Source organism: Protopterus annectens, chromosome 1.part2 (assembly GCF_019279795.1).
Source record: "Protopterus annectens isolate FY-2018-M chromosome 1.part2, PAN1.0, whole genome shotgun sequence".
Lineage (NCBI taxonomy): Eukaryota > Metazoa > Chordata > Ceratodontiformes > Protopteridae > Protopterus > Protopterus annectens.
Genome location: NC_056727.1, coordinates 1,235,417,697 through 1,235,439,107, shown reverse-complemented (window position 1 = coordinate 1,235,439,107; position 21,411 = coordinate 1,235,417,697). Strand labels below are relative to the sequence as shown.

Below are 21,411 nucleotides of genomic sequence, written 5' to 3'. Positions count from 1 at the left end.
CAACATAGAATTATATTCCAAATCTGTTATTATTAACATAATACTACACTTGATTTCAGCCATATACACCTCTAGCTGGAAACTACATGAAATACTTATAACTTCCTCTGAGAACTCAGAAATCCAGTTTAAGGAAACCTTTGGCTTTAACAAAATATTTTGGATACTCCGTGAATCTTGCTTATATAATAAGAAATTTAGCCACTTCTCACATGGTATAAACCAAATATTTTATAGTTTCAAAAATATAATCAACAACAATTATAGTCTAAAGAACACCTTTTTCATTACATTTCCCATAGCTTATATACCAGATTGCCTAGATACCTTCAATATCAATAAGATGCGGAATCTTAAAGACAATAATCTAATGTTTTGGCACCAGTTTATAGACAATAAGAACATCCAACCAAGGAACTTTCTCTTAGCCAGATATAATGTGTGTCAAGGTAATTGGCTCTGTATTCAATCTTTAAGACAGTTTGTTGAAAATAAAGTGAGAGTGTCAATAAATCTGGAAACTGATATTATACCAAGATTGATACAACTATTCATATGGTGCAGTTCGATGAACATTGAACATAAATTAAGCATATCACCTGTATATAAAATCCTACGAGAGGACTTAATTACTTTTGACCAAGCTTTTTGGAATTACTCCATAAGGATTAATGGTGAACCTTTATCTAACGATAATAAGAAACAGTTATTAAATTCAATAAAAAACACTTCATCATCTTTATATTGGAGACTATATACCTGGAGATTTATTCATAGAAACTTTTATACTCCACACAGAATTGACCTTATAACCTAGAGTAATGAATGCAAATGCTGGAGGTGTGGTAATATTCTTGAAGCCAAATGGGCTCATATGTTCATCGAATGTAGAACTCTCACACAATACTGGAGTGATTTTAGACATTTGGCAAAAGCTCTGTGGTCTGACAACTGTCAAATTACTAGCTCTTTGATATTATTCAATGTCTCTACCCCAAGTGTAATTCCTAGACATCAGTTACCTGTTCTTTGGTTAATTCTAGCTATTGCTCGAAAAATAATTACATTGAACTGGAAAAATAAGCAAGATCTTATGTTTACTCGGTTTATTTCAATAGCAAAATCTGTATGTAAAAAAGAAATGCAAACTATTTATCAGAGATCATCAAATGTAACACACAAAAAACTAGCTTACCAAAAATTGGAGAGATTGTTAGATAAATATTGATTACCTTTCTTGGATAAAACAAATGTTTATCATGGATGTTTGTATATAGTTTAAATAGTTATTATGTTTTATATTGTTTATTTTTAATACTTTATATCCATGTTTATTAACAAAATTTAATAAAAATGTTTTTGGAAAAAAGAAGCTTTGACTGCCAGATTTGCTGAGAGGGGGTACTGCATTAAGGAAGTGGAAAAGCATGTTTCTAATGCTGTACAGAGCAGAGATACGGTGGCAGTACCATGGTTCTCTAAGAAAGGTATTGAATGTAGGACAAGTAACTCAGTGAAGCAGGCTCAGCCTAGAAGTAAGCTGAATTTGTACATTAAGTATAGTAAGCATATAAAAAGGGTTTGTGATGTAAATTGAGGTAACTGGAAAATTTTACAAACGTATGACACTTTAAAAGAAATAGTGGGAGCAGCACCAAATTTTGTTTTTAAGGGGAACAGGAGTCTTAAACAGATCCTGTGTGGCAAGAACTATGATAAGAAGAAGGTACTTGAACAGCAAGCAGGTAAAATTTGTACGTATCCCTGTCAGCACTGTAAAGTATGCCCCTTAATATCTAGAATTCAAGAATTTGTACATCCTATTGACAATGGGGTATTTAAACCTAAACTGTTGGCAAATTGTAATTCAATGAATGTTGTGTACCTGGCTAGGTGCTTGCGCTGCACATCATTTTATGTCGGGAAGACAAACTGTAAACTTAAGGATAGGATCCCGAAACATTTATCAGCCATACCTTTGAGCAATACACAGAGTGCTCTCTTTCAACATATTAAAGAACACCCAGGACACCACTTTACTTTCATGGTTCTACAACTGGTTAAGGTGAATGGCAAAGGGGGGCGATATTGTCAGGCAGACTGAATACTGTGAGGTACAATGGATTGTAAGGCTAGATGCTGATAGAAGTCCAGGACTCAATGGCGTGGTCCCTTTAAAACCTGTTCTTAGGAGGCATAGACCTGTGACTTAGATGATTAGATCTTGATGCTCATTGGCTTATTGATTTTTAAATACTTTTAAGAAGGTTTTTGTTTGTTTTCTTGTATATGTCTGATGAAGGGTGTATCCTGAAAGCATTTACAATTTGTATTAAAATTCTACGTTTTTACTACAGCCTGGTGGTTCATGAAGTCTTTTCGCTGTACCTTGGAAAAAAGGGAATATTTAGAGAAATGGCATACCGGACTTAGTTTGTGTAAGTCTGTTCTTATGGCTATTCAGTCTCCATATTTCAGGACTCTCTCTAGTGGGTCCCCATATTTCAAATAGTTACCAATTCATATCCTTTAGTTTTATATCTTAATTTAATTACATATGCATATATTGTTTATTGTAGCCATGTTTCTGATAAAAAAATAAATTACGAACATGGCAGGGTTTCTTAAGATAACAGTAATGTTTCAAACTGCCTTTTATGACTAACTCATTTTTTTTCTCTTTAATGAGATTAAATGTATTAAATACCTTTATTGTGTCATCTCCAACTATATGAAGAAATGTAGCTTTTTGTACTTTGCTTTTTTCAAATATGCTAAATGCAATACAAAAAAGGTCAAACCTTTCATTCATTGCTTAAGCTTTCTACCACAGTCCTCTTGAGAATTGAAGATGTTGGTGAATTAAACAGTAGAAGAGATGCTATGAAGGAGACTCTACATTTTCAGTGACTATTAATAGTGCTTTTTTGTTTCTTGCACAAATGTCCTGTTTTTGTTGCTGTCTTGAAAGGTTTATAATGGTGCATTGAGTGGGAACCTTCTGGAATGTTTGTTTTGCATTGTTCCTCAGTTCAGTTCTATTTTTTACTATATCATTGTTTTTTTATCATGTTATTGTTAATTAGTTTTTTTTATTCTGGAATTGCACATAGTGACTCTGAAATAATTAAATGAGTTGTTCATCTCTGACTACAAGAAAAAAAAAACAGTGGTGGTGTGGTTGGGACCAGCTTTATTAACAAGCCTTACTGCATCAGTTGTAATGTTCTTTTGTGCACGTATCTAAAACAAATGATTGAGGTCAGACCAGCATTCATGTCTGACAGTGACGCCATGTAATGTATTTGAGTTTGTTTTTTAAACTTCTGTAGCCCAAAGGAGAGGTGGATTAATGTGCATACGTTCTTTGCCAACAAGACAGAAAGCTGTTTGTAAGGAAGAGGAAAGGAGAATACATAAGAGAGACTGCTTGCATTGCCTTATGGGATATTTTAGCAATAACCCATGACTGGGTGGGGGGGGGGTTAATGCTGGTCGTCCATGTATCTCCCATAAAATATGATGATGTTGGACCAATGCTGACTTTTCAAAAACTACTGCTCCCATGTTGCCATTACCAGATTTGCAAAAACTGGGGATACTCTATCCCCATTGCCACACCAGAGATCTGTTTGTAAGATTTACCTAGAAAACTGAAACAGTTATTGTTAAGCACTAAATCTAAAAGATTACACAAAGTGTTGATTTTATTGTTGTCAAAAGACTCCATTAGAACTGATGTTTTTAATGATGATCACACAACTTTGTTAGAATGTTGTGATTCAGTCTAAATGGCAGATTAGGTTAAGAGTTGATCTGGCAACAGGACTAAATGAAACGATTAATATTAACTGTTTCTTGCAGGAACAAAGAATCTATTAATGGTATTTGATGAGATATCAGTCTTTTATTTTATTGTATATTTTATATGCATGTATTTTTAACATTAAATTAATGAACATTTTTGTGAAAACATCTCCATTTAGTAGAGATGTGGTAGGTTGAACCTGATCATGTGACTATTTTTGAATGATTTTTTTTTTAAACAGCTTGTTCACGCTTATGTACTTTCTGAAGAAGTTCATGGTTTTATAATAAAGAACAAAAGTGCTCAAAATACTGTTGTGTCTAGAGCCTTGCCTTGGTGGTTTTGTGGATTCTTATACATTGTTCTTCGCTTTGTGTGTGGATTATCACCGTATTGTTTTTTGTTACAGAAAATTACTTGTCTTTTGGCAGGAAGAGAGAGATACAAATTAAGCAGAAAAAGAAAGGATATCCTCCCCAAAAAGCAGGACTAAGGAACAGAAATGACAGAATAATACTGAAAAAGATTGTAAGTTAATACATATAACCTTTCCTGCTTCACTGACAGTATAGCTTTAGTGGGAGGTATTGACAGAATTAGCTAAACAAATATATATGCCATGCTAACATGTAAGGACAACACATGTATACTGTGGTTTTGAGAGCAAGTGTCAAAAAGTGTTTTTTTCAGTATCTTTGTCATGTTGGCTAAGGGCCCCAAACCAGAAAAAAAATGAATAGCCATAGAAAGGAACCTCTTTCTTTAACTTATTTTTATTAACTTCTAATTAACAGATCATTGTCTGTATTTTCTGGTATGCAAAACTGGAACTTGTGCATTATGCAGTTTAATTGTGTATTTGAAGAAACACTACCAACAGCATGCACAAAATGCCAGCTAGCTGTCCAGCGAGACTGGAGGATGAACTCTCAGTTTTCAGACACTGTTTGTTTTTTGAGAAGTCTGCTTCTCTGATGGCACAGATGTGGTCTGCTCTGCAAAGAGGATCACATTCAGTGAGATCATAATTAACAGAGTTATACTCATAGTATTTCTGCAAGTAACACTTGTCTTTAGATATTTTGTCCAGCATCATTTGCATGGAGTTTACAGAACCATCTGGAATGTGGAAGGCTTCGGTCAGTCGATATTCCTTCTCCCATCTTGGTGCCACTAGGTTGGCGTAGCTAAGGTTCATGTAGTAAGTAACCATATCCTGAAATCAAGAAGAAATTAAAATCATTACTCCTTTATTAATTTCTAAGAATTATGTATAAGCTTTTGCCCAAATTAAACTTGCTTCCAAAGCAGTGTTTTATTTTCATTCATTCTGTCATCCTGAGCTTTAGATAAGGAATACCATCCTTGGTTTCCTCATCCAGTTTTAGGATGTAGGTTTGGCAACTTTCACAAGCACAAATGGCTCATAACTGTCGATGCATCATACTTCAAGCTATGCTGCACCTTAATAAAGCAAGTGATCTAAAATGAGCACATTTTACCATATGTACAACAGTCACATGCAGCAACATTTATTGTATTCACCCCATTTTATAATTAATAGCATACGGGACCAAATCAGTGGTAAAATTACCTGTATTTTATGCATCACTCTTTGTACCTGATGATCAATTTAGGAAATATTTTTATTAATTCCACATAAAGGCAAAATGTCACAGTTCCGAAATATTAGACATAGAAAGCCTGGCTCTGTATACAAAGGGATTGAGCCCTGATGTGAACTAAGCGATGAAAGACGAAGTACGGCTTAGGTGCTGGAAAAGTCAGGCATGGGAGGGTGGGAGTGAAATGCATACGGACCGTCCATCCTTGATGGATAGTGTGGTGGTTCCTGGCTGACTAGTGGTGCAGCTCTGATGTAAGCAGAGGCTGGCATGATTGTTAGAAACACAGAACTGAGGAAGAAGTGGGCTGTAGCTAGTCAAGCTGGCGATGGTAGCCCATATTGACATGTTCAAAGGAATGCACATACATGGATAGAGGAGTGTTTGTTGTTCTTGTGGTGATGCAGGTACTCACATACCCACCAGAGATGGGGTTAGGGCTACTAAAGGAACATGTGTCATTGTAGGGATGCTGGTGAGGGCACAAACCACCATCATGGCTGCTTAATAGCTCTCACCCCCATATTATCCTGGGTACATCTCTAGCATTGGGGAATGCCTGGACTTAATCTAATTAGGAAAGGCATGATGTTCAGCAGGTATAGGGTCAAAAAGATACAGAAAAAATGTAATAAATCACAGCAAAGTGGATACTATTACCACATTCATTACAATATTCTTGCAGTATGTTCTGTTGTAATGAGTTACTAACCTACTCTGCAATCCATAATTTTTATACAAAAAAGCAATATTAGTAGCTAGGCTGATGGAATGATGTCCTGTCCAGGAATGGTTCTCTGACTTTTGCTTGTCGGTACAAGTTTCAAATCTTTGCAGCCTTGAATAGGGTAAAATGGGTAATGGCGAATGGATGAAAACTTTTAGGTTTTTAATTTTACAGTTCCAGTAATGTGCCTAATCACTGCTTAGCTGGAAGAAGACATGGTGTGGTATGGCATCATACAGCAATTTACTTATATGGCATGCTGCCTTTTATTTTTATAGATTATTTTAAAGGGTTCTCCCACCTCCATTCATCTTTGAAATTTACAGATTTCTAAATGTTACTTGTTAAACAGATGGGTGGGCTAATGTAAAATGTATTTTACCTTAACTTGAGCTAAGCACTTGTAAAAACAAATGCAAATGTAGACCATAACATAAATACACAAAATAGTAGCCAATATGCACAGACAGTACAAACCGACCGTATTATACTGGTTGATACTTTCTTTTACAATATTATCTAAGAATAACTTCATCTGCTGTGTATAAGCCTTAAATCCTAGGAATTGAATTAATCTCCTGTGGTAATAGATTAATAATATCCAGTATTTGTGTACTTAGGTAAGTGTGTTCCTGAAGGTAAAGCAATGAGACTGTGCCAATGTGAAGAACTGAGATCAGAAGGCTGGATAGAGAGGAAGAAGGGCTCCATGGGGCTTCTTAGGTTTTTAGAAAGTGTATACCACAACTAGAAAAAGAGAAAGACAAGCAGAAAGCTTTCTTCAAGCTTGTGCCTAAGAATGGCGAGATTTCCCTGTCAATGCTGAGATTATTTTTAGGCTTTTGTCCCAGATACCAAGTTGAATCTGTTAATCAGAAGTGGACATGACTCAGTGTGAGATTTTTGCCATTAGAAGAATGGAATGCAACTTTGGATTACTTAAATTAAAATGCTGCTTAGATTTAGGTCTTACAAACATAAACCTGAAGATTGTTTTTTTCTGTAATTGAAGATTGTTAATGTTAGTAAGACAGGGATGGTGAGATTCAGACATATGGTGCAATATGTAGGGGTAGTGCATGGGGATAAACAAACTGGGCATCTCCTTGGAATTCAAAGACAATATGTTTTCATCTTGCATGAAGCAGTATGTTACTATACACTTCTGGCTTGATTGGTGCACAACAGCAAACACAAAGGTGCAACACAGCCTGTAAACAAGGTACCATGTGATTCACAGATCCCCAGAGTATGTACCATACCTGGCTGTGCACTTGGTGGTACTACTCTGAAGAGTAGGAGTAGAATCCACATGAGTTAACTTAATCTGAGTGTTAACAAGTCACAGCAAGAGTAACAGGACCACAGTGTGTTACTGGAGACATGCATAGACCACCCAAGTGTAATTTATGTTTCTATGCCCCCCAAAAAAAGTGTTTACATAATCTGTCATACATACAGTGGATATAAAAACTGTACATACCGTATTAAAATGCCAGATTTTTGTGATATAAAAAAATGAGACCACAATAAATAATTTCAAAACTTTACCCACCTTTAATGTGATCTATAACCTATACAGTTCAATTGAAAAGCAAACAAATCTGTTAGGGGAAAAAATGTAAAAAAAAAATGTACAATAAGCTGTTTGCATAAGTGTGCACACCCTTACACTAATACTTTGTTGAAGCACCTTTTGATTTAATTACAGCATTCAGTTTTCTTAGGTAGGAGTTTATCAGCATGGCACATCTTGACTTGGCAATATTTGCCCACTCTTCCTTACAAAAGCACCCCAAAGCTGTCAGATTATGAGGGCATCTGTTGTGCACAGCCCTCTTCAGGTCACCCGACAGATTTTCTATTTGACTTAGGTCTGGGCTCTGGCTGGACCATTCCAAAACTTTAATTTTCTTCTGGTGAAGCCATTCTTTTGTTGATTTGGATGTATGCTTGGGGTTATTGTCATGCTGAAAGGTAAAATTCCTCTTCATCTTCAGCTTTCTAGCAGACACCTGAAGGTTTTGGGCCAAAGGTAACACTGGTATTTGAAACTGTTCATAATTCCCTCCATCTTGACTAAAGCCCCAGTTCCAGCTGAGGAAAAGCAACCTCAAAGCATAATAATGCCACCACCATGCTTCACCTTGGGGATGGTGTTTTTTTGGTGATGCAAAGTGTTGTTTTTGTGCCAAACGTACCTTTTGGAATTGTGGCCAAAAAGTTCAACTTTGGTCTCATCAGACCATAACACATTTTCCCACATGCTTTTTGGAGACTTGATGTATTGTTTTGCAGATTTTAGCTGGGCCTGGATGCTTTTCTGTGTAGGAAAAGGCATCTTGCAACCCTACCCCATAGTCCAGACATGTGGAAAATACGGGAGATTGTTGTCACGTAGTACACAACCAGTACTTGCCAGAAATTCCTGCAGCTCCTTCAGTGTTGCTGTAGGTCTCTTGGCAGCTTGCCTGACCAGTTTTCGTCTTGTCTTTTCACCAGTTGTGGAGGGACATCCAGTTCTTTGCAATGTCACTGTTGTCCCTTATTTTCTCCACTTTTTGATAATTGTCTTTCACTGTGTTCCATGGTATATCCAATCCTGTGGAAATTGTTTTGTACCCTTCTCCTGACTGATACCTTTCAACAATGAGATCCCTTTGATGCTTTGCAAGTTCTCTGCAAACCATGGCTTTTGCTGTAGCAGGCAACCGAGTAAATGTCAAGAAAATCCTACTAGTATAGATGAACTTTATTTGGCGTTAATCAGAGTCTCTTTAATTGATGGCAGGTGTGTACCCAAGAAGACTGAATGCTGTAATTAAATCAAAAGGTGCTTCAACAAAGTATTAATTTAAGGGTGTGCACACTTATGCAACCAGCTTATTGTACATTTTTTATTTTTTATATTTTTTTCCCCTAACAAATTTTTGTTTATTTTTCAATTGAATTGCACAGGTTATAGGTTACATTGAAGGTGGAAAAAGTTTTGAAATTATTTATTGTGGTCTCATTTTTTAATATCACAAAAACCTGGAATTTTAACAGGGATGTGTGCACTTTTTATATCCATTGTATGCATCTGCAGTCATATACATATGCACATACTAACTTCAAAAAATTCTACTTGAAATGCCTTTCATTTGCAAAACCACAAATACACCTTTATCTTTAATGGTGCTGATAGTGTACCACCTCCCCCTTATGTATAAGCCTGGCAGCACAGGCTCACTGCCTATCACATGACCTCTGCAGGCAGTTAGTAGGAGTTAATGATAAGAAAATTGATGTTATACTCAGAAACACAGAGTATGACATGTAAATCGCCACGGATACTGAGTCACATACTGTTGTAAAGAGGGAAAGAGTAGCCATCGATGCGTCATTATTGTGTGTCGCAGGCTGGGCGAAATACTAGAAATAGCGTTTGGTTTTTAAAGTCACACAGTGCAATGTGTTGTGTGTATGTGTGTCTATCTCTCTGTCTGCCTGTGCATACTTATATGCTTGTGCAGCCTTTTATCATTTTCTTTTGCAGAATGTCCCTGATTTTCATTCATATATTCGCCTATATCCTTATAAAACATTTTATTTTCTTGTAAACTACTAAGGATTACAGTAGATAGATAGTGCCAGATAAGAGAATTTCATAGCTCTTATTATTAAGGAAATGCATGTTGATGCAAAAACTGTTGTTTTTTTAAACCTTTTAAGTGGTTTTGCAGAATGTCTCTGATTTTTGCATCTTATTTTGACCTGTCCCTCATTAACTTAATTTTCTGGTAAACTACATATTGATGCAAAAAACATTTTGTTAGCCTTTTTATTTAGTTACCATTGGCTCTGTCTGTCCCTGATTCTGTAGATGTCTCTGATTTTTGCCTGTCCCTCATTAACTTTTTCATTTTCATTTAATCCTCTAAGGATTACCATCAGTCAAAAATGACTAGTTTCATAGTTTATATTCTTCAGAAAATGCATGTCCATGCATTGGCTACCTACAAAATGTTAGCACTTGAAATGCAGGGTGATGACAAGCCAAAAAATGGATCAAAAATGCAGGAGAAGAGCGAATTTTGAACATTGCTGTTCTGTAAACATATTTTTTGCAGTGAGTTAAGCCCCCACAACCCAGAACCTGTCTGTACTAACTCTGAGATGACCATACCTTGGAGAAAAAGGAATATTCCAGGAAATAGCCATCTAAGTGTATGTAAGTCCATTGTTTTGGCCATTCATTCGGCTATTGTAGTGGGTCCCAACATTTGAATTGGTTACCCCATGCAGCACCTGTTTTAATAACCTTTTAAGTGAATTAGAATTTTCTGACAACTAAAGTTCTGAGTAGTTAACAAACTGTTCCCTGTAGTCAAAAGCACAGAGTTTGATTCCTTCTACCCTCATTTGGCTACTGTGTGACTTTCAGCAAGTAATTTAATAAAATATTGTTCCAGAGTCAAACCTGGAAAGGGGCACTTTGTCTAGTAGTTTAACTTGATAACAGATAAAAAACAATTATGTTTAAAAAGTGTTCCTTTTAGGGTCTTTGCCCCCCCCCCACTATTTTTGTCTTTGGTGAGAATTCATAAACAAAGACGTTGAGAGGTATTGTAGTCTGTTCCTTGTAAAATGTGTGGATTTCTGGCAAATTGTTGTGGATTGCGGTCACTAAATAGGTTTACTATCAAAACTTGATTTGCGTTTTGTTGTTTGTTCAAAACAACTGCCTGCAACTTTGGAAACAAAAATGTTTTTGAATTGACATGTCAAATATCCTTTCCCAAATGTCTGCAGGCGACGTTAGTTAACATAGCAGCAGATGACATCATCACCCAGGATATTCAGCTCAACATGCCGTAAGAATTTCACCTCACTAGCACATGTTTTTACTGTTTTGCAGGGGGGCAAGCCCCCCTGCACCCACCACGCCCCCTGCAAATTATATATACCAACTTTGAGATTGCACTACAGTGAGGAAAAGAGTAAATTCCCCTGATCCTCACTGTACCGCGATCTCCATGCACAATGCTGAACCCATAACAACGAATCCCGCTGTTCATTCGTTACTATGGATTTGTTGTATTCACATTCAGCATTGTGTATCTTTGAAACTATACTTTCCATCAACTGATGGGCGACGAAATGCAATTCAAGCTTCTGATAGTAAACCCACTAAATATTTACAGGCATGTACATTTCAGACCTTTCAGACTGTGTGTCCTTCAGAAAATGCTTGCTAATACAAAGCTTGTTATTCTAGCAACTTTCTAAGATTATAAGATAAATATTTAAAATTTTCCTGATTTTGGATGTTTGTCTCTGATACTTGAGCAAAGAAGTTGAGAGGGCTGAGGAGAGTTGTAGTCGGTTGCACTGTATGGTTATGACAGCAGCAAGTTGAGATATATCTGGACAGTTATTTAAGCATTTGTTCATTCACATTATCTCAACCATCTATCTGAGGTTTATAGCCATTCAAGTGGCTGTAACTGATGGTCATGAGTATGCATTTATGTATGCGCACAGAGGGCATAGTTTTCAACTGGCTGTGATTTATTGTCATATTTGTCGTTTGGTACTCATAAAATTTGTAGCTTTCTAGTAAGATATTATATACTGCAGTCACTAAGTAATGATAAGCACAAGTTTTGGACTCCATATCCTTCAGAAAATGCTTGCCATCAAAAAGCTTTCTAAGTATTTATGAGCAAAATGTGTCCTTAAAATTGAATCTTTGTCTCTGATTCTTGATCTAAGAGGTTGGGAAGATATGCAGGTTTCAATAGGTTGCACTGTATGGCTCTTACAGCAGGAAACCAATACATTTCTAGGTAATTATTTATGTATTTCATCATTCATTTGATTGTAAGAACTTATTTAAGGTGTACACAGTTGTACAAGGGGTTGTAATTGGTGTTCATGTGTGTGTAAATTATTTGTTCCTGCATCCCAGAGTAGTTATGGTGTAGAGGAAGGAATTGATGGTAGTAAACAGGACCATCATTGTATGAGCGATGTTCTTTGGATACAATCATTGCTTTACTTGTTTTAACTGTTGACAGCATGTTTATTATTTGTTTGTGAATAAACAAGACAGCACAAAACCTACAAGTTTAATGTTATTATTTTAACTATGAATAAATATCTAATTTAGCTTTTTACATTCATGTGAGTGTGAAATGCACCTTGTTGGACCACAACAGTTTGTCTGGCATTTAGTTCAAATGAGTAAGACTATGAGCTGTTGATGACCTACTTCCTGTAGTGCAAGGTTTGATTCTCTCAGCCTTTGTTTGTGTACTATGTGACTCTGACCAAGCAAGTCACTTTATCAGACAGTGCTTCTGGGCTGCCCTTGAGGAGGAACATTTGCATTCAGTGGGCTGCCCCAGACTTACCAGATATTTTAAACATTGTCTTTTAAATCCATAGACTCTTTACTTAACTGCTAATTAGTGCTCACTATATGCTGTTTGACTGTGAATTTCAGTATACCTCTTGTAGTTTAATAGCTTGTCAAATGCACTTTCAGTAAATGTCAGTTTCAAGAGAAGGGATATTTACCATTGGTGCTGCCAAGTCTGTTTAATACAAGAATTTCTTTTGTTTTGTTTAGCAAATAATTGTCAATGTTTTTGGTGTAGAATTTGAAATTAAAGTTTTAAATGAAATCTAAATCCCTGTGATCATTGTAAAAAATAATATGCTCACTGACAAGTTTGAAAAATATTTAATGGTAATTAGGGAGATACAAACAAGCAGTGGGGTAATGTTATAGCTGGTGTGGGGGGTGTCCAGTCTATAAGGTTCATGCCTAAGGCCTCATTTGACCATATACTGGCTGTGATCACCACTTGCAACTGTAAGTAGGATAGAGATTTTCAGAGAATGAATTGATGAATGTATGTCTTGCTAGCTAAGTGTTTCGGAAATGACTGCAGTGCACCAAATCCATTTAGATTTAGTCTGTGCAGTACAAGGGGAGTCAATACACTTTGGCAGACATTCCTTGTGCTGCACAGGCTAATATTATGAAAGTGGAATCACAAAGCATACGATTCTTTCACTGAACCCTATCCTTGCAAGGAAATGTATTTACCATGTGGACACTTAAACACATTGGTTTAATGGTCAGTGGTTCTGCATATGATAATGCACTATTCATGGTAGAAATGAATGTGATTCTCCCATGAATCATGCCCAGACATCCACTGGGCTATACAGCCAGCACACAGCTAAGGATTTGGTATAATGCAGCCACTATAAAGTCCACATGAAGAGCAGTGAGGAAAAGACCATATTCTGAAAACAGAGTATGCACCGGATGTTGGTATAGTAATCTAAATGGAAAGTAGTTTGCTATGCTTTAACAAGCATCTTATGGTTTGTTGACTTAAGTATGCAAATGGTCTATTTTACTTATTTATTTTACAGTTGTTTACTGGGAAGGTCCGACTGGGTTTTGGCCTATTTTCAGCAGAGGCCCGGGGAGAAAAGCATCACATGAATAGTTAAACATGGGCATAAGGTAGACAATTGTGACAAATAAAAATACACTTTTGGGAATTACAATAGTTTTGACAAGTACAGATACAAATTTTACAAATACAAAATGCAGTAATAAAAAAGCCTCATTTAATGTGGAGTCAGAGGGAGAAGAACTCCACAAGATAGGTAACAGTTTTGAACAACTAACAGTTATAATATAGTTAAGTAAACAATATTAATAGGTGAATTAAAAAAAAGAAAAAAGTAAACAGGCCTAGTAGGCAAATATATAGAGGTGTATTATTGGGATGTGGCAAGATGGGTCTACTTCAACCCATCAAAGTTTCAGTCTGTCGAAACTGATCCCAGTTAAGTGAAAGTGCGTTTAAATGAAAATGCACTTTTGCGAAAATCATTACACTGAGTAGTTTTGCTAGGTCATGGTTCAGTAATGATAAGAGAATATTCCCTTTACCCCACTGTAGTATGATCTCAGGGTTAGTATATATAAGTAGCGGGGGTGTTGGGGGTGCAGGGGGGCTTGCCCTCTGCGTAAATATTTTCGTTGAATTTTTTTTTTTTTGTGCGTGGTTTTTTTTTTTTTGGTGTTATGATTTTTGTGAAAGTGCGTTTTCATTTAAATGCACTTTTGCTTAAGTGGAGTCGGTTAATTCAGTTTCAACAAACTGAAAATTTGATGGGTCGAAGCAGACCCAGCCAGTTACTTAGGAAGTAAAGTTTGGATTATTCAGGCTATTGAGAGGAAGAGTTGAGTAAGGCTAAGAGAGAAATGAAAGGGGTAAAAGGCTAGACTGGTAGAGGAGGCAGTAAAGAGTTGCTTTTGAGTTAAGAAGTGTGTTTACTGCATATGATAAAGAAGAGCAATATAAAATAGGCAATAGAAAGAGGGGAAGTGATTTAGCATGGTTTGGTGCAGGAGCAGAGCCAGTTATTGTTTAGGTGTTTTCTTAGCGTTACCTTGAAATTGGATGGGTTGGACATATTTAGTGTTTTTTGAGTTCCAGGATTTTGCTATTTTGTTGGAGTATGAGGAGTCACCATGGCTATTATTGGGCTTAGTTACTGTTAGTAGGAGCTTTTGGGATGATTTTAGAGTACAACAGTTGGTATGGGGCTTGATAAGATCACTAAGAGATGGATAGTTATCTTGGTGATGTATAATGGAGTTTGCTAGGGCTAGTTGGTTTAAGGTGAGTAAATTAGGGAGTTCAAGGCATTTTAGGAGCTGTAGTGCTGAGCAGAGGTGTGATCTGGATGGCAGATAGTATCAAATCTGGCCATTTTGTCATAGCATGTCTCCAGTTTCTTTAGGTCTGTTTTTCTTGGGTTAGTAAATACTCATGATACATATAACAGTGTGGAGATTAAATGTGTTCTAGAGATGGATTATTTGGTGGTGTCTGTTAGGAATGGTTTGACTCTATATAGTGAGCCTAGCTTGAGGTGGACCTTTTTGATTGTAAGTGCTATGTGTTTGTCAAACCTGAGGTCGTCTGTTGTGACACCTATGAGTTTGGTGTGCTTAACTGGCTCTGTTATTGTGTTTTTTGATGAGTAGATTGTGAAGGGGAGATTGTGATAATTTTTTTTTGTTACTGGTGAAAAACATACGTTTTGTTTTGTTGGGCCTGAGAATGAGTTGACAGTCTGAAAGGTATTTTTCAATGTCTAGGAAGGATTGTTGTGTTTTTTGCATGAGCTTGGGAAAAGAGGGTGCTGCGCATATGATGGAGGAATCATCTGCATATTGTACAGTAGTTGCATGCTAAATAGCTTTACAGAGTTTGTAAAGATTGAAAAAAGGAGTGGCCCAAGCATTGATCCCTGATGTACGCCCATGGAGACTGGTAGAAGAGCGGAGAGTTCAGCTTGTCATCTGACTGCTGTCAGTCAGATAGGTAGCTAACGAACCAGGATCGGGCAGAATGGGAAAGGTTTAAGGCAGCTAGCTCACTGATATGTTTTTGGTGGGAAACTTTTGAATGCTTTCCCCATGTCGAGAAAGATGGAAGAGGCAAGTAGGCTATAGTTTATTTGATGGTTGATTGTGTTTGCAAAGCTAGCCAGAGCTGCTGTTGTACTATATTTAGGTCTGAACCCATGTTGAGATGGAGATAAGAGGTTGTTTTTATGGAGGTAGTTTAACAGTTGTGAATGTATACATTTTCAAGAATTTTTGCTATGGATGAGAGAATAGCAATTGGCCTATAATTGGTGAATTTGGTGGAGGTACCCCCTTTGTGGAGTAGGATTATGAAGGAGATTTTCTAAAGTTTAGGGATATATATTTCTGTTCTAGTTTGGTTGATTAAGCATGATATGGGGTGGACAATGGTGTCTGCAGCCAATTTAAGGAAATTGCTAGGGAGATGGTCAGCTGCGAGGTATGAAGGTTTAAATTTAGATAGATTTTTTTTTTTATTGTTGAGGTTTATATTGGATTTATAGTGAAGGAGTTAGGATTAGTTTCCAGGTTGGTGGGGACAATTAGAGGGGTGTTGTTGATGTTCTTAATTAGGGACAGGATAGAGTTGGTAAAGTGTGTATTGACTTGTGAGGCTATGCTGTCTATATTGTTTGTTGTGGATGAGGCTGGGGTATTGGATTGGCTTGGTCTAAGTAATTTATTTATTGCTGCTTAGAATTTTTGGGGATTCTTTTGTACTTTTCTTGAATTGTATAGTATTGCTTTTTATCATGTTTCATTAGTTTTTTGGCTTGGTTTTGTAACTGTCGATAGTTTTGAAGGGATGTTTGATTTTTGGTTTTCTGATAATAGTTCCATGCTCTATCTCTTTGTTTGAGGATTGTTTTAGTTTCAGTAGTGAGCCAATATATGGGTTTGGATTTTACAAGTATCTTTCTGAGAGGTGCTATATTGTTTAGGGTAGTGAGGAATTTTTCATTGAAGTTTTGAACTGCTAGGTCAAGGTATTTTAGTGGGCTCCAGTCACATAGATGTAATAGGGTATTGAATGAGTCAGGGGAGATGTTCTTTTTGTTCCGGGTATATTTGAAGAGAGTGGTTTTTGGATGGACTCTGTGGTGTCTAAGTAAGTATGTGGGCAAGTGTTTGCTTAGAGTGTCAAGAAGGCAGCCTGATTGGTAATAGAGTGGGTTTGAATTGACTAGGGTCCAGTCAAGGAATGGTTGTTTACTACTATGTTTATCATGTCTGTGGGAGTATTTATTAGTTGACTAAAACCATTGAGGCGTATGAAATTTGAGGGATTTTGAGAGGAGCATGTAGTCCAGTCTATATTGATGTCCCCCATTATTATAGTTTCCTGTCTGACAGCAGTTGAGCACCAGCAGAAGTCTTCGAATATGGTTGTCTTGTTACCTGGTGGAATGTAGATGGCTATTATGTTGATCTGCTTGTTTAGGTTTATATGAAGTTGGGTAATGAGTACTTCTACGTTGATGGGGTTGATGGTAAGTCTGTCGATTTTTGAGACTGCCCTTGTATAGAATTGCTACGCCACCACCATGTTTATGGGTCCTGTCTGTGTATGTTATACCCAGGGGTGAGGATTTTGTTATCTTGAATGTGGGGTTTTAGCCAAGTTTCGGTTAGAATTGTCATCTGGGGAGTAGTGGAATAGGGCTGTGTGAAATTCATGGATTTTGTTAGGTAGGCTTCTAAGGTCAAAGTAGAAGTAGGTCAGAGTTGCTGTGATGAAGATTGTAGGGGTTTGCGTTTGTTAGTGGAGAATTAGTTATGGGTGTGTGTTTGGGATTGGGAGCCAGGGTTGGGGTGTATGTCACCACTTAATTTGATGTGGTTTATAGAAATTGGGAATATATGAGAGAATTTGGTAAGTAGTTTAGCATATTTTTGTCGTGGACTTGGATTGTTTTTTTAAGTCTAAGTATTTAAAGGATAAGGGTTTTGTGTTAAGGTTTACTAATAGTTCAGGAGATGTGTGTGTTTGCTTGTTATGACTATCAGGTTATTCTGACTAGGCATGACTCCCTTGCAGCACATACACAGGGAGAAAAAAACAAGACTTAAATGCATTAGGCAGCAGTAATAAAAAAATAACATAAAGATGAAACCCAAGTATTATACAGTACCTAGAAATGTCTCTGTTATCTTAATTACATTCAAGCTAAGTACCCAACACTCTTAATATTGTATCATAGCATTTAAGACAACAGTATTCATTTCCAGTAGTGACAGATATTAGTACAGCCAGAATATGTTTCCCCAGTCCCTCCCTCCAATGGCAGAGGCACTTCCAGGCCTGGAAGATAATACCAGGGACACAAGGATTAGCAGCATTTTGAGTAGAAAGCATCAGATGGTCATCTGGGATGTACACAAAGAAATAAAAAAAGTAGATTCCAGTGTTTTAAACCTCACATAGTTAACTGTAACCCCTTATTCTGTACTGGCAAGATGTTTCAGGTTCCATGTTTGAGAAATGTTTCAGCTAAAAGCATTGCCCTACAGTACCAGAAAGTCCTAGGTACTATCATCTTAGACTAATGCTGATATCTTAAAATCCTGACTGGCAGGTACCACTGAGGAAGATTTTTGTATGCACTGCTGCAGTCTCTGTAAAATATGTACAATACCAGGCACACTTGAGCACAGACAAGTTTTAATAAAGAGAGACATCCCAAAGGGTTGGATGCTGTTCATAGGTTTATTGGCTAGCGGCCCTACAGACTTTAGAAGCCTAGCCATATTAATCCCAAGTATCCCCATTTGTTCTTTTTGGTAGTCAGCAGAACAAATTTATGCACAGAGCAGGTCTGTGTTCAACACTGGCTACCCCTGCCTGTGAGGGACATGGTCTTCCTTGTTTGGGGAAATTTTGCATGCACCCTTCTGTTTATGGGCATCAGGCTTGTCAAATATAGCCAAACAATCAACTTATGCTGTACTGTCAAGGTCATAAAAAGACAGAAACATGCATGTCTGCAGCTAGTGGGGTTTGGCTTTATTGGCCTAAATGTACCCATAAAGACTTAAAAACTAAGAAGTAAAAAGTCATGGGCCTTCAGAAGCAATGTAGCTAAAACAATGGTGTGTCATTAAGTGGTCATTTGCATATATCACATGGGCCTCTACTACAGGATGCTTACGGTACACAGTGAAGACTCTAGCTTGGCTGGGTCTTTCTTGCAGTTTTTAATGTATAATGAGACCAAGATGGCACATTTGTAGCAAATCTTGGAGTATTACTGTAGGTTTTTGACAGACACTGTAGAAGACCTAGTTGCATACTGCAGATGAGGGCATTGCCAAACAAACAGGATGTCAGCATGAACTGAAGGATGCTGGTCCTTGCTACAATAAGGTGCTGCTTGTCTCTGTAGAGAACATCTAACTGTTGGTGAATCTTCTTGACAGTGATAGCTATGTGAACACAATAAAATAATTCCTGGTCAAGAGTGAATATTAGATATTTAACTTAGTGTACTATGGAAACAGGCATGATATCCTTGGAGACATGAGAAAGGAGAGCAGCCCTGTGTTTGGGCGGGAATTAAAGAGTGAATAGTGGAAAATCAAATTTTCTCTTCAAATAAAAACAAAAGTATTTCAAAGCCATGTTTCCAGTGGGATGAACATTCCTTCCACTCTCATATGGGGAACTCTACCCCCTTACCCCATGACTTAATTTCTAACCCTGATATTGTACATTCTTGGGGTAAAGGGCACAGCCCCTTCCTGTGATGATTGTGATTATGATTGTGTAAACTCTTGTTCACATAACACCGTGAGTGTCTGTTCTTCAACTTTATTTCATCCATCTGAAAGTTGACTGCAGAAGTAATAACCTGCAGAGAACATTTTGCAGGGTATACTTATTACCTCTAAATGACTGGATACAGTATATATTTTTGGGGAGAGGGAAAATACAGAGGTGGGTTGATAGCTGTCTGGATGAAAAAATAACATTGCCATCATTATTAGAGTAGTGTAGGTCATTTAGGCAGTTTGGGACTCTTGTCAGTTATTTGACAGTTGTGTAAGTATGGATATATATATATATATACACACACACACACATACTGATTTCTAGAGGTTTTCTACTGAATAAATGGAAGGATATTTCAGTAGATTTTTACAGCAACATGTGTTGAAGATATGGCTGCCAGTTACAAGGGAGCAAGCAAGGGAAGGGAATGGTAAGGCTGTATTATCTGTGATACTTGGTCACTAAATATGCTTTTTTGGAAATTGCTCCTTTGGTATGAACTTGTAAGGAAACTCAGGATGCACCAGAATATTCTCTGGCAATTTAGGAAGTATTCCTGTTTGTTCCTGACATAAGATTGTTTAGCCGCTTCTGCTCTTTTATACTCATTACTAGGTGTTACACTGATACCCAGTAATTACTCAACTCACACTTCTTTCTAAGCCCTCTAGGTATACTCATGTTCTCATTTTGTTTTATTCAGAAATGATGGAGATCCATCTGGGTTCCAGCTCTTATACTTGGCACTATTTTTCCTGCAGGGAACTGAGGCAAATTATGATAGCAGCTTGTACTGTACTTGGTGGGGGTGGGGTCAGTATTATTTTAACCAGTTCATGTCTCTTAACTTCAGCCATAGCTACATATGTGGCAGTTACTACAAAAGGTCTCAAACAGAGGGTGGCATGGTTTATATAATTTCTCAGAAGTAGTAACAGAGTCATGATCGGTTTCATCTGCTTCAGCTACAGAGACGTTTGCTATTTGGTCTGGCTGATTTGTGTGCAGTCAGTCACTGATGAAGTTATTATCTGTAAATAGATTTGGGCAAGGGGTAAAGGGACAGAAGTGGGAGATTAAGTCGGTGGGGTCAACAGTAAAAAAAAAAGAAAAACTTGCCCAAGACAAGAATACGAGGCTTTACCCCTGGAGCCACCCCTAGGGGTGGTGGTCAATAAGGAGCTCCTGATTGCTGGGTGAACAATGTAGTACAGAGAGGGTCAGCCTAAAGAACAGTTGCATAAAGTCATGGTCTATACTCCCCATCTGAAGGGTGAGGCAGTCGTGTGAGATGCAACTCGAGTAACAGCCGGGAGCAGGCTGGATTAAGATAGACTAAGTCTTGGCAATAGGAATTGACTCTTGGGTCATGTAATGTACCATCTCTGTTGAGGAAGGAGCTGTTTTACTTCTGCACAACAGTGGTCCTGACTACAGATTTCTCAACTGGGAGTAGTTGGCCTCTCTCCTTTTCTGGAGCGGGCACCCTTTGGTGAGGCCTGGGAAGGTATGCAGATACTCACCATCGTCAGCATGCTGTACATTTGCAGGCTGTGTTAGTATTCAAAGGGTATAGGGTTTGAATCTTTCCAGCTCCATTTTAATTTTGTGTGACCTTGAACAAGTCACTTAACCAGAGAGTATTTTGGGGCCACTGGGAATCTAGATTAAGCTCCTTAATGGTCTCCTGGACTGAATTTCTAATGACTACCTATGAAACTAAATAAGAACTTTGCCTCATTGCAATTATAAGTTGCAGAAAGGAGACATCTCTCCTTTTTTGTCCATATACCTCTAATAGTTATTTGGAAAATTTACCCTACCTAGACACCATGGGTATGGTGCATAGTAAGGTACAACCTACTGACTGTAGGAGACTTTATCAATCACACAAGGAACATTGGGGTACCTGGAGTGTCATAATTAGGAAAACTGAATTGCTTTATGTGAATGTAATTGTTTTTGGACTTCTGTGTAGTCATGGATTGTTCCCCAACAAACAAGATGTGTAAACATGAGGGTGGTCAT

The 21,411-nt window shown here is 37.4% G+C and overlaps 1 protein-coding gene across 1 annotated transcript in view; it reads right to left on the bottom strand.

The window, feature by feature from the left end:
• Positions 1 to 1,299: 1,299 nt before the first annotated feature.
• Positions 1,300 to 21,411, bottom strand: part of SMPDL3B (sphingomyelin phosphodiesterase acid like 3B) — a 459,824-nt gene continuing 439,712 nt past the window's right edge. The window contains exon 8 of the mRNA XM_044060102.1: positions 1,300 to 5,024. Coding sequence (XP_043916037.1) covers positions 4,656 to 5,024 — 369 coding nt within the window. The 3' untranslated portion in view covers positions 1,300 to 4,655. The remainder of the gene's footprint in view (positions 5,025 to 21,411) is intronic.